The sequence below is a fragment of the Hibiscus syriacus genome, unplaced genomic scaffold (assembly GCF_006381635.1).
Source record: "Hibiscus syriacus cultivar Baekdansim isolate YM2019G1 unplaced genomic scaffold, ASM638163v2 tig00016212_pilon, whole genome shotgun sequence".
Classification (NCBI taxonomy): Eukaryota; Viridiplantae; Streptophyta; class Magnoliopsida; order Malvales; family Malvaceae; genus Hibiscus; species Hibiscus syriacus.
The window spans coordinates 714,587-728,900 of record NW_024062384.1 but is presented as its reverse complement, the minus strand read 5'-3'; the positions used below and the strand labels follow the sequence as shown (position 1 = coordinate 728,900).

The 14,314-nt window shown below is 34.7% G+C and overlaps 1 protein-coding gene and 1 pseudogene across 1 annotated transcript; one reads left to right on the top strand and one right to left on the bottom strand.

Moving 5' to 3' along the window:
* The first annotated feature begins 840 nt into the window (after positions 1–840).
* On the top strand, positions 841–2,058 carry LOC120208326 (annotated as a pseudogene).
* Positions 2,059–4,843: 2,785 nt separating this feature from the next.
* On the bottom strand, positions 4,844–5,755 carry LOC120208293 (membrane protein PM19L-like). The gene is made up of 3 exons (XM_039207600.1): positions 5,606–5,755; positions 5,209–5,386; positions 4,844–5,129 (listed from the first exon to the last, which is right to left on the bottom strand). The coding sequence occupies exons 1-3, from the start codon at positions 5,730–5,732 to the stop codon at positions 4,895–4,897; spliced, it is 540 nt and encodes a 179-aa protein (XP_039063531.1). The 5' UTR covers positions 5,733–5,755; the 3' UTR covers positions 4,844–4,894.
* Positions 5,756–14,314: the final 8,559 nt, after the last annotated feature.

The window sequence follows — 14,314 nt, the reverse complement described above, 5'->3', positions numbered from 1 at the left end:
TTATGTGATTTAATATAACAATAGTTTTAGTTTATAATATTTATTTATTCTATCAATTTGATTATAAATCGTGATAATAATATTTTAATTAACTCAAGAAAATATTCTGAATTTTAGATTGGGTAAACTACTTATTAATATCTAAACTATTAGTTTTAGTCTATTTTAATATCTAAACTTTTAATTTTTTTAAAACTATATTTAATTTTTAGTTTTTGTTTCATTTTAATACTCTATTATAAGTTTTGAAAAAAATTTGAAAGCTTAGGTACTAAAACGAACCAAAACTTAGAATTAACACAAAACACATTAATTTTTAATGGCGGTGCTAAAATGAAACAAAAACTAAACATTAAGTATGATTTTAAAAAAATTGAAAGTTTAAATACTAAACAAGATCAAAACTAATAGTTTAAGTACTAAACACATAATTTACCCTTTTAGATTTTGATTTAATAATGTATTCTAAATTTGATTATCCTGATTGTATTTCAAACATTGTAACTCAAGAAAATATTTTTTTTATTGATTTAATAATATTTCTATTTATTTTAAAAAAATACTTTTGAAAATTATGTACTAATTAGAAGTTTGAGCAAGTTTAAAAGGGTCTATTGTAATTAACCCTAAAATTATTTATCAAGAATGTTCTCTAAAATTTCATTTGAAAATTCCCCGACCTAGTCTCGACGCATATCCTCGCCGGCGAACAAGCCTCACCCTGTTCCTCTCCTCCAGTTCCTGGACCAAGAGAAATTAATTGTAAGGTAATCTGAAACCCTAAACTTGATTCGAAGATTGCTTTATTGGTTCATGTGATTTTTGAGTGAGATGATGTTCACACCGCTATTTAGGTCTTTGGCGGTGACGGAAGGCGCCGTTACGCTATCGCTATTTGAAACCCCAATTTCATATTTAAAACGAAATCTTTTCTTTAATGTTTATGCAGATGGTGAAGGAAAAAGAAAGAACTTTGAATGAACCCGAATCGGTAATCTATTTAAAGTCAATCGTTCATGAAAAATGCTTTGTTTTTTGACAAATTGGTGGAGTTAATCCCTGCAAGGTTTTATCTGCCCGATGAGAAGGATAAACCTTGGTTTCAGGGTTTCAGCAAGGCCGAAAAGGCTTCAGCTAAGAAACAGTCTAGAAAAAACATTAAGAAAGCCCGTAGAGATAGGTTAGATCCGGTGAAATCGATGAAAACAACTCTGGATTTGTTGAAAGAGAATTTGGAAAAGGAGAAATCGAATGAGGATAGTGATGGCGAGAAGGAAGAAATCGAGGTTAGACCTATAATGTCCGATTTAGATGGTGGTGTGGAACGGTCAGTGACTTACGAAGAACTTAGGGAAAGGCTTCGTAGGAAAATCGAAGAGCTTCGGAGTGGTCGGAATACTGCCGGTTCGGATAAAGGGAAGAAGAGGAAGAATGTGAGGAATGATAAGAAGGGTAATATCAAAAGAAGCAAAAGAAGGTTGCTGCAAGTAATGATGAGGATGAAGTAGAGAAGGACGTTGAAGAGGCTGCAGAGGAACTTACTTTTAGTCGTGTTAAACTCGGGGACGACGACGATAAACATGGGAAAAGGAAGAGAAAACTTTCCAAGTTCAAGGACCTTGAAAATGCAATGAAACTGGAAGAAGGTAAGAAAGATCCCGAAAGAGGCGAGGTTATCGCGAAGAAGCATTCATGGAAGGCAGCTATGGATAGAGCTGCCGGGATTAAGGTTCACGATGATCCGAAGTTGTTAAAACAGAGTATACACAAGGAGAAGAAGAAGCACAAGAAGAATGTTGAGAAGTGGAATGAGAGGGTGGAAATAACAGAGAAGTCGAAAGCGGAGAAACAGTAGAAGAGATGGGAGAATATAGCGGACAAGATTCACCGGGAGAAAATGCGACGCATCGCAAAGAGAGAGAAGAAGCTGTTGCGACCGGGGTTCGAAGGTCAAGGATGGTTTCATTAATGAAGGGTTCTTATCTTTTAATATATGCATAGCCTTAAGAGTTTTTCATCCACATAATGTGATAGTTGAAGTAAAGGTTACATGTTAGGGAGAAAATGAATGAAGGTTGCTTGAGAACTTGTATACACCTGATTTTGATCGGGCTTATATATATATATATATATATATATAATATTTATTATTATTATATTTATTATTATTATTATTAATTATTATTTACATTACAGGCCAAGTACAAGCAGCCCAATTACAACAGTTGAACTAAGCCTACTAAATTTCACTTAGTAGCCCAGTTATAAATTACAAGCCTAACAGATCAGCAACCCAACAACCCATACCCGAAACCCATGAATTGACCCGAAGAAAATCAGGTCCAGATCCATAGTTAACTTGGATCCGACCCATCTTCAACTAGGGTTTTAAAACCCTAAACTAAATTATCATCCAACCATTGAAATAAGTTGACGTCGCCAGTGACCAACCCTTCAACTTCAGTCGCCACCGCCATGGTCAAGCCACCGAATGAAGCCATCACCGATGAGCCACCGAGATGCCGAGTTACCGAAGGTGCTACGTCACTACCTACGTCAAACAGCAACCAAAATCATCCCAAATAAATTAGCCATCCATTAAACCTTTTTAAATCAAATAAAATCCCCAGAAATTCAGTAATATACCCTACCATTATTACCCCAGCAACCAACGTTTACTATAAATGCATGCAATTATATTCGAACAGGGAAGGAAAAAGAGAGAAAAAAAAAAAAGAGTTCTACCTTGAATCCTTCGACAACTATAGATCTGGTGCTTGAATTGCAAATCCGAGCAGTGGAGAGGTTTAAGGTGGTGAGTAGGCTGACATATCTTGACTAAATGAAGAATGAAAGACTAAATGCCCGTGTTTTGGGCTTATATATCCCTAGTGAAACTACACCGTTTCAACAAGGACCTATCACGTATTTTCTGGTTACGGGATATTAGCAACTTCGGTCCCTCTGCCTTTGTATATTTATTTTCAAGTCATAAAATGAAGTTATGTTTATTTTGTTTTAAGTATTTAATTTTTAATATTCATATTTTAGTCATATTATTTCATGTTAAGTTATTATTATTTGAATTTAGTTATAATGTTTGTAATTATTGTATGTTAGTCACTGATTTATATTTTCGATATTGTTCAATTTAACCTCGAAATTTTTAAATATCTTATTTTAGTCATGCTATTATTATAATATTATTTGTTTCAGGTTTATTTGCAAATTGAGTCTTCACTAAATATTATTTGTTTTAATTCGATCATATTATGTTACATTTTATTTTTTGCTCAATATAAGTAATATATTTTAAATTATTTTAAATTTATTCTATAATTTTGGATAATTTATATTTTAATCCTAATTATATGGTTTTGTTATAATTTAGAATTTTAAATTGTGTTATTTTCACATTATGAAATATATAAATTATTAGATTGGTTAGACATTTAATTTTTCAGTCTTTTTATTATTTAATTTATTTTGCTTATTTTTTTATTTCATCTCAAAGTTTAAAATAATATTATAAATATTTTCTTATTCAATATATTTTTTAAAGAGTTGTTTATGTTATTTTACTTAAAGGGTGATAGTCAATTTATATTTGATTTGAATTTTTAAAAAAAATCAATGAGGATGGAATTTTTAAATTTGAATAAGAAATAGATGAAATAGCTTTCCCGACAAGGGATTGCTAATGTCGAGATTTCTTTTCAAATTAAAGAATTTTCTTTAATTAATTAATTTGAAGAAAATTAATTAATATTCAATAAATAGATCATATTTTAACTTTATATTTGATTCATGATTTCTACTATTTACAACTACATGTAAACAGTGTCAATTTTGGGCGTTGTGGGGTGCTAATCCTTCCCCACGCGTAACCGACTCCCCGAACCTATTTTAATCGAATCTTTGGTAAACACATACCAACTTTTTGTCTTGAAACGATTTTTCTTAAAATTGGTTTTAAAAAAAACATTTTTTAGGTATTCGACCTACCTAACCCAAAGGTTGATGAAGATTCTTTTCAATTTAATTCAAAATCACTAAATTTTCCACATTAAAGTCGTAACTGTCTTTTTAAAGAATTCCACCTAAAATGGTTATGACAAAACTCAATTGTGTTATTGAATGACATAATGTGTAACTTGATTGATTTAAGTGTAAATTATAGTACCTAATTTTTTAATTATTTTAAAATTATATTTAAAATTTAATTTTTGTTTCATTTTGATAAAAATAAAAATCTAGGTACACTATCTAAATCATAGTTAAGTTTATAAAAATATAAAAATTAAATACTTTAAAAAATATTAAAATTTAAATACTAAAATAGATCAAAATTTATAATTTAATTACTAATCGCATTAAGTTTTTTATTATCATAATTTTATTTTTTTAATATCATAATTTTATATTAAAAATATCAAATTTTTTTATTAAAATGAAACAAAAAATAAGTTTTTTAGATATGATTTAAAAAAAATAAAAGTTAAAGTACTAAAATGGATCAAAACTGATAATTTAAGTCTAAAATAGATCAAAACTGGTAATTTAAGTCTAAAATAGATCAAAACTGATAATTTAGATACTAAATACGTAATTTACCCTTAATTTGTTGCAATTAAATTGTAAGTCTCTCTCTTACAAGCTTGATGCAGATGTTTAAGTTGTAAATTCTCTTTCCAAACATCATGAAGCTTTCATCTATGGAACTTGATTGTGTAAGTTCCCATAGAAAAAGACCAGAATCATTAAACCTTACAGACCAGATATCATCACAGGAACATGAAAAGATCAAACATAACCCACTTTCAAATGAAAAAAGTTTGTCCAAATTCAGCAAACGGAATTACATGATATTTAGCTACTTAAACTGTGGTCCTTATCAAACCCTGGACCCTGTTACTCCAGTGCCACCCTTTGTCCCCAGTTCATCCCCGGTTCCTCGCATGCCATAGTCGGTATCTCGATACCCCGGTCCATACCGACTGCTGTACACACCAGCATGGATTAGTAACACATACAAAAGTTGAGTAAATGTGAGGATTATTATAAATGCTTCAAGTATTCTCAGCCTCCATCCTCTCCACCCTCCTATGCTTATATGCTTGCAAGCGAACCTGCAAGCAACCAAATATCGTAATCTTATACATGTATCCGAATATTTGAATAAAAATCGAATCGGAGATCAAAGTTCACCCAAATGCCAGTGCAGTCAAGGTCCAAGCAATAAGTGCAGATGATCCGGCTGCAGCCAAACTATCACTTCTCCATGACCTAACATGTTGAGCTCCTGCAAACTTGGACACTATGCCCACTACGGCAGCCACAATAGAAAATGTCAAGAAGAAACCTGTTGCTCCATTTCCACTCATACCTGAAAATAAGACGTAAAATTTTATGTTAGAGAAGATATTTTTATAAAATTTTAGGGAACAAAAATAGATTTTCAACAGAAAATACAAAGAAAATATCTAAATTATATAAATACAAGTCTTCGTCGATCCCTGACTGAAAACATGATATTACCAAGGTTATTTTACGATTTTTACTTTTTCATCACAACCATTAATGGGAAAGTAACGAGTAAACTCACTCGGATGATTAGTCTGGCCATTGATATACCTATTAACACACCAACTAGCAAATCCCAACACGATAAAATACATAACCAGGTTGAGGAACAACAAAGGAGCTGCTACGCTTCTTCCTGCAGTAGCCATTTCTTCTTCTCTCTCGGACAGAACACAGATGATGGTAATTCTTGTCTTGAAGATTGTTGTGTTTGTGGTTAAGAGCGAGTGGGTGATGAGCTAGGACAGTGGAAGAGGGTAATATAGAGAAAGATAATGGCGTAAAAGGGAAGAGATGCATACGTGTAACTTGCATGGCGAGGAACAGGAAACAGGTGGAAAGACACTTGTCGAAAATGGTGTTTACGTTTCCAAGAAACGGGGGTGTTAATCAATCTCGAAGTTTAAGATTTGTTGGAGACGGTGATGCAGAGAATAATATTAAGGGAAAAGTATAATAATGGTCATTGAACTTTTTTGAAGCCTGCTTTTAGGTCCCCAACTTTTAAAACTTATAATACAGTCTTCAACATTTAGTTCGTTTGCAATATGGTCCCCGATGTAACCGTCCATTTGACACCGTTACATTTCCGTTAGTACATTTGCAATATGGTCACTAAACTTTTCAGGCACTTGCATTTAGGTCTCCCAATTTTTAAAACTTGCAACATAATCCTCAATTTCATTCTAAACCCCAAATTCCTTTTCGATCTCGAATTTCCTTTTTCGCTTCTCTCTTATCATTTCCAACGTAACTTTTTCAGTAGGGGATGCATGAGAAATTCTAATCTAACTTTGAATTATGTGGAAGTGATGACTTGAATAAGGGTCCATTGAGAGAAGGTCCGACCAAGGGACTATCGGGACCATCAACGATTCAAAGTGTAATGTTAGATACATGTCATCTCAGGTGAAGCATAGATGTTCGATGAAATACTTGTGAGAAAAAAATGGGGTTAGAAATGCAGAGTTGACAAATACCACTAATATAAACTAAGTATCATTGTTGAAAGTCACCAACAAAGCTGGAATTATTTTGTATAAATGACATATAATAATTTATTCGTTTAATCCTTGTGGTTAAAGATTTCCCAACAGATGATCAAATATAATGAAATCTCAAACATCGCCTTTACCTCTCAGTCTCTTTCGCTCACATGCACTCTCGTTTGTATTTGTTCTTCAGTTTTCTGCCATGTAAAATTGTAAACCCAAGCAGTGATCTGTCTTTCAGCTTTTTATTTACAAAGAAAAAAATAGAGGAAGAGTTGCTGGAACGCAACATCGATTGCATTTATTTCTTAGCCTCTCCCCTCACTTACAAGAAGATATTTATTTTCTCTTTTGGGCTATCCGGAAGTAAGCTTTTCCTCTTTCGCACTTTCCCATTTTTAGCTCGCATTATGTGTTTTTTTGTTGAAATTTTTATGTTTCTGGAACTGCATGTCAAGGATCTGGATATTCAGTGTTAGTTTTGAACCAAAACCATCTAATTTTCTTTCTTTTTTCTTAATCAAAACTTTTAGTACTTCTTATGAAAGATATTCAGTCCATCAGAATAGAAGTGAAAGAGGGTCCTAGGCTAAATTTTTTGATCTTCTTGTTTGGTTTTTCTTTAAATAAGGGAATTCGTTGTGAGTATCGACATAGTGAAATCGCCAGGCTCATTCCGAGAGACTCCTGGTACTAGTTTATAGGGAATTATATTGATCTGACCTGTGGTTTTCGGCGTCCTGTGAGCTCGTGTTCTTTTTAATAAGTTCATGTTGATTATGGGACTGATATATCGTGAACAAATTGGATTTTTTACATGTTTTGGAATTTTTACAGTTGAATCTGTATTGAATTATAGCTTTAGAAGACAATTTTGCATGCATGCAACTCGAAAGACATCATGACAGGGTAGTATATTTGGAGTAACTACTTGATATGTTGCCCGATCTTTGCTTATTTGTACCTTCATTTCTGGCATATATATGTTTGTTGTAGTGTCCTCTATGTTTTACAATGTCTTTTATTGCTGACATGCCATGACTTTACAAGGATTATGCGGTCCTATGATTTTAGTTACGCTATCTGCTTTAGATTCTCATCATGTTTGGCTATTGAGGAACATTAAACATGGAGCATTAGAAGCAATTATATGTTAAAAGGGTAGGCCATTAATGCATTTGCAATTGGTAATGTTGTATTTGACATCTAATGTCTATCTTAAACAACCCATTTGACGCCTTGGCTTTTGGAGTGACTATGACCGAACCTCTTTCCCTTTATTTATTAAGTCCTCTTTCCCTTTATTTATTAAGTCCTCCTTTTGAACAAGTTCCATCCAAACCTATTGGATTATCATACCAAAGTGCGGCAGCTACGAACAAGACAAATTGGCCTTGTTACTTTTACTTCAACGGTTTATGCAATAAACGTGATAGGTGCACTTTTCATGTTCAAAGTGCGACAACCGTTGGATGTGCATACACCAAACCTCAAATTTATATATTAAAGTAAACACTACCAAATAGCAAATTCTTGTTTAAAATTCCAAAAACACTTTAATTACATTCTAAACCCCATATTCTAAAATATTTTAATTACATTCTAAACCCTAAATTAAAGTATTTTAGAATTTAGGGTTTAAAATGTAATTGAATTGTTTTGGAATTTAGGCTTTATAATGAAATTGATGATTGTGTTGCAAGTTTTAAAAGTTGGGGGACCTAAATGCAAGCACCTGAAAAGTTCAGTTACCATATTGCAAACGGACTAAATGTTGGAGGACTGCCACGTCATCTTCTTCTAACCGCAGTGTAACGGCGTCAAACGACCGGTTATGTCGGGGACCGTATTGCAAACGAACTAAATGTTAGAGGACTGTATTGCAAGTTTTAAAAATTAGGAGACCTATATGCAAGCTTTAAAAAAATTCAGTGATCATTACTATATTTTACCCTAATATTAATTATTCCATAATTATTTAATATGATCGTAATGCAACTACTTTATCATTGTACTTTGGGTTGTTCAAAGAAAATTGTAACATAATTGATATAATTGTTACATTTAGTAGGTTAACTATTGGACTGTTTATGTTAAATAATTTAGATTAACCGAACCGTTAAAATAATGATTAACTTACAGTTAAGAATTTTGATAAACGGTTAATCGTTAATAAATTAAATTTATAAATATCTTTTTTAGGAAAAATAGTAATAGAATTAAAATTAAATTTTAGCCATATTCTTAAAATTCACATATTTTTTATAAAATTTGTACACAAATAATTATTATATATATATATATTATATTATATTATATTATATTATATTTTTATTTCTTTGAAAATACAAAAATATACTTACATTAATATAATTATATGCTTATTGTTACGTACTAAAATATTGAAGGATATACATATTTATATCAGTGTAAATATGTATTAAGTAAAAATATTTTTTTATTTTATTTACTTACACAATATAAATATGTGTTAAGTGCTATATTTTTTTGTAGTATGAATAATGAAACTTTAAAACGTTCATGTTGTTTTATTATTATAATAGGCTAACCATGTGTTAACCTGTAACTGAGCCATTAATTACAGTTAGATTCAGTTAGAAAAATCTTATAATCGTTATAACAATTAATCTACCATTTGAGCTAAACAATACAGTTAACCGTCCACGAACAATCCTAATTGTATTTATCATTTTTCTTATAAGCGGGAGAATAATGAATTGCTTGAGATTTGAGATTGAATTTAAAATTTAATATAAGCATGATTAAAATAGTGTATTTTAAATTAAATTTTGAACGAAGTATTTAAATTTAAGTTTAATCCAACTTAACTATTTTTTTAAAGCAAGTGCCGGTTCATTTATTATTTTAAGAAAAAAGAAATTACAAACTGCTAGTTTTACCTCATTTGCTACTGTGGGGTCAGCCATCGAAAACCAAAAATTGAAATGGTTCTTCCATTCCTTTCATTTGTTTTTCTTTGAGGATTTCACGAGGGAATGACTTGAGATGAGATAGAGCCTTCTTGCGCTGGAAATATTTCTTTAGTGCGTACTTATGGTGGATCCAACCACCTTCTGTCTTCTGTTACTTGTCTCTTCACTCGATCTGGAATTTCCTCTATCCAGAATTTATCTTCTTCACCAAGACTCGAGTATGTGGCTAGTATATGCGCCGCTTTGTTTCTTTCCCGATGGGTGAATCTGTATTCGCAGGTAATCAGTTGTTTCGCTCGGTTCTTTACTTCCCAGATTAACGCACTGATTTCTGAATGGTCTGGATTTGCAGAAGTGAGTTTTGAAGTTTCCGTTCTTGAATCGCCTTCTAAGATAATTTTCCTGAAGCCAAGATCTACTACCAACTGGATTGCGTGTTTTGCTGCCACAACTTCTGCTTCAAAGGCTGAGGGAACGCTTCGGGTCAATTTTCTACATGCTCCCATTTCTAATCCTTCGTTATTTCTGATCACCACTCCTGACCACGATCTTTTTTCGTTTAGTTTGAAGCTTGCATCGTAGTTAACCTTTACTGTGTCCATCGGTGGCGGGATCCAGGTAGATTCAGGGATTTGGTGAGGATTGTGGAGATTGATATTTGCTCGTAAATAGTCTCTGCATTGACTTTGTATAATGATTATAATTTCGTCTCTGTTGAATGTTTTGCCTTCATGTAGTCTCTTGTTTCTTGCATACCAGATTACCCATATACTGGTTAGTATTTCAGCATGCTTTCCTGTTGCGCGATTCTCCAGTACCCAAATTAGCCATTCTTTAAAAGTCTATTGCGTGTTTTGCTCTGGCCATATGTATTTTAATTTCTCCCATACCGATTTGCTAATCAAACAGTCTTTAATAATATGGATTCTAGACTCTACTTGGTTTGGGCATGACTGACATCTTGGATTGTTTGCTATGCGTCTGTAATGAAGCATTTGGTTGGTAGGGATGAAATCTAGGAAAAACTTCCATACCTGTACCTGATTTTCCTTTGACATTTGCATGTCCAGATTTTTTTTGAATAGGGTTTTATTTGAGATTGGGCCTTCTTCTGAATTCATAAGTAGTTTATACGCTCTTCTGACTGTATATTCTCTAGAATGTTCTCCACTCCATACATTTTAATCTATTTGATTAAAGCTAGATATTGGAATGGATTTTATCTCGTTCGTTTCCTCTACTGAAAATATTTTCTCTATGATATCATCTTTCCATTCCTTCGTGCTTGGTTCTATCAGATCTGCAACTCTTTCGATTCCTTCTGTCTCCCGGAATGGTAATTTTTTAGGGGGAATTTTGGGAGCCAAAATTTGTTCCAAATCTCTATTGATGAGTCGTTTCCACCTTCCATCGAATTCCTTTTTCTAGTAGGCTTCTCGCGCTCCATATGCTTCTCCAGATGTAAGATGGCTGCGATCCAAGTTTTGCACCCATAAAATCCAATGAATGGAAGTATTTGGCCTTCAGTAACCTATTTACTAAGTATGTGGGTTGGATGATTAGTCTCCATCCTTGTTTAGCTAACACGGCGATGTTGAATTTAGACAGGTCCCTGAATCCTAGCCCCCTATTCTCCTTTGATTTGCACAAATTCTCCCACTGGCACCAATGTATTCCTCGTTTCTTCTCGGACTTTTTCCACCAAAACCTGGCCATGATGCTTTCTAATTCCTTGCATAACGTTTTCGGTAACAAGAAACAATTCATTGCGTGCTGAGGAAGTGCCTGCAATACCGATTTGATGAACACTTGTTTCCCACCTTGGGAGAGTATTCTTGAACTCCATGAGTGGATATGAGAACATAATTTTTCCTTTATTGGTAGGAAATCTCGTTTATTGCCTCTCCCTATTAAGCTAGGTAGTCCTATGTACTTCTCAGGATTAGATGTGCTTGAGACCTCTAAAATTCTTCGCACATCACTTCTATTTGAGTCGATCACGTTAGTGCTAAAGAACACGCCTGATTTGTCGAGATTTATTGTCTGTCCTGAACTTTTTTCGTATGTATGCAACAAATTTTGTTAGTTCACTTGATGCTTTTGCTGTTGCTTCTCCAAAAATCAGAGAATCGTCTGTAAACAAAAAATGAGTGATTCTAGGGGCATACCTATTTAGTCTGACTCCTTGAAGTATGTCCGAATTTGCTGCCTTTCGAAGTAGTGTTGATAATCCTATCCTTCATATCAAGAATAGAGTCGGGCTCAATGGGTCTCCCTGTCGTAATCCTCGTTGGGGATAAAAGGTTTCTCCTGCTTTTTCGTTTATCATGACAGAGTATGACACTGTTGACACACATCTACTCACAATGTTTGTCTAGTCTCTATTGAATCCCATTTTCCCCATCATATGCCAAATAAACCCCCACTCTACTCTATCATATACTTTGCTCTTATCTAGTTTCAAGGCAAAGTAGCCTCTTTTTCCTTCCCTTTTTTTTAATGAATGTAGAAGTTCATATGTTGTGACGATGCTATTTGATATCAATGTGCCTGGTACGAAAGCACTTTGAGCCTCATCTATGCATATGTGGAGGTAATCTTGCATTCGGTTTACCAACATCTTTGCAACTATCTTATATAGAACATTGCATAAGCTGATCGGTCTAAATTGGGATAATTTGTTTGGTGAATTGAATTTGGGAATTAGGACAATGTGTGTCTTGTTGATTTTCTCCACGCTATATAGTCCATTTAGTAATCTGATACAGTACTCGGCTACCTCTGGTCCCATTATGTGCCAAAATTATTGCTAAAAGATTGCCCCTAAATTGTCTTCGCCTGATGCTTTAAGTGGACTCACTGCTTTCATTACTCTTGTATCTTCTTCGATAGTGAATGGCTTCATCAAGTTGTTGTTAATTTCCTCATTGATGCATGGAGAAAAATCCGACGTGATCTCCTCGTTTACTTCTTCGTCCCATGTCGTGAATAGTTTTTTTGAAAAAGTCACTTGCTAATCTTTGAATGACCTCTTCTTCTTTATGCTCATTCCCTTCTTCGTCCACGAGTGTTCGGATGGTTCTGCCATTTTGATGCAGGAGGATCCGAGACAGATGATGTTGAGCTGTCAGATTGCACCTTAATGGCGCTGAGATACCATGAATTGGCAGATCAACGCAAAGACGGGAATTGATTGTGACATGTTCCTCATTGGGGTCGTTTTGAGTATGTTTCAGTCTTTTGGCCATAACTTTGGCTACAGGTGTCAGAATCGCGCATAAGACCCCAATCCGAAAAGCTCTTTTCGACGCGCACGCTCTCCACATGAGCTATGCTTCATGTGGCCTTTTTTTTCAACCTCAAATTCTACCGTTTTCCCCTCTGAATCACTAGATTTAGATATGTTTTACTATTTATGGTAATATTTCGATTGTCAATTAAGAAGTCAATTTAAAACCGATTTAGGCCGGATTTTTTTGGAGATTGCTTATTTTATTTCGAATTTCAATTTAGAGTGATTTTTGGGATTTTGTTATTTTTGGCAAAATTCGAATAAAGACGATTTTTTGACTATAACAGTCCGGCTTGTGGACTGATTTTGGATGGTTTTTTATTTTATAATATTTTATTAAACCCTAGAGACTTTTTTCTCTGGTTTTTCTTTGGGCGAATTTTCTCTTGTGAATCATTTGTTGGAGCGCCTGTAGGATAATCATTATTCTGTTCGGCGTCAGTTGGTATCAGAGCGTATCAGAGCTTCAACATCTTCCTGGGAAATTTCACCAGTTTTAATGGCTGGAGGTCGTGGTCGTGGTCGTGGTCGTCGTGAGCAGGTTCCGAATGAGGAAGCCCAACGCCGTGATCGCAGCGTTCAGGATGTAATGATTACGGATTTGCAGAGGTAAGTCGCAGAATTAACCCAGCGCCTGGCAGCGCAGGACTTCGAGAATCGTGAGGCCTCTGATCACGATACCAATTCCACTTTCGAAAACCCATATCACAATCGTGCTCTATTCCGGGAGCACCGTGGTCGGGAGGAGCGTCATGGAGACCTCGGTTTTCAGGTCGATCTCCTTGAGTTTTTTGGTACATTACAGGTCGAGAGATTCGTGGATTGGATTAATGAAGTGGAGCGTATTTTTGAATATAAGGAAGTCCCCGATCGTGTGAAAGTAAAACTGATCGCCATCAAACTCAAGGGCAGAGCGTCTGCGTGGTGGGAACAGTTGCGACATTCACGAGAAAGACATGGCAAGGCCAAGATCACTGATTGGGAGAAGATGAAGAAGAAGATGAAGGGTCATTTTCTTCCCTTCGGCTACACGCAAACCTTGTTTCAGCGACTTCATGCGTTGAGGCAGGGCGCACGATCAGTCGATGATTACACAGAGGAGTTTTACCAATTGGTCACCTGGAACGATTTATCTGAGACGGAGGAGCAAATGGTGGCACGATATTTGGGGGGTTTACGCCAGCCCTTAAAAAATATCCTCAGCCTTCATTCAATGTGGAGTGTTTCGGAAGCTTACTAGCGTGCACTTGCTGTTGAAAAACAGCAAAACAGGAGACCAGTGATCAGGAACGATCACAACAGTCGGCCAGTTCGTCCTCAGGATTCCCGTCCTGCTCAACAGCCACCGCAGGGTAATTCTAACCCTACTATTAGATGTTTTCGTTGTGGTGAACAAGGGCATAGGGCGACTGATTGCAGGAAGTCTGCTAGTCAAAAGGGCAAAAATTTGTTGATTGAGGAAAACGCGGAAGACGAGACTGAGGAGATTGGCG

What these genes read in the sequence shown, in the direction of transcription:
- LOC120208293 (XM_039207600.1), bottom strand. Translation starts at nt 5,732, where the DNA reads ATGGCTACTGCAGGAAGAAGCGTAGCAGCTCCTTTGTTGTTCCTCAAC. An exon ending in TGGCCAGACTAATCATCCGA is followed by an intron (nt 5,387 to 5,605) that starts GTGAGTTTACTC and finishes TCTTATTTTCAG; the next exon opens with GTATGAGTGGAAATGGAGCA. An exon ending in TTGACTGCACTGGCATTTGG is followed by an intron (nt 5,130 to 5,208) that starts GTGAACTTTGAT and finishes GGTTGCTTGCAG; the next exon opens with GTTCGCTTGCAAGCATATAA.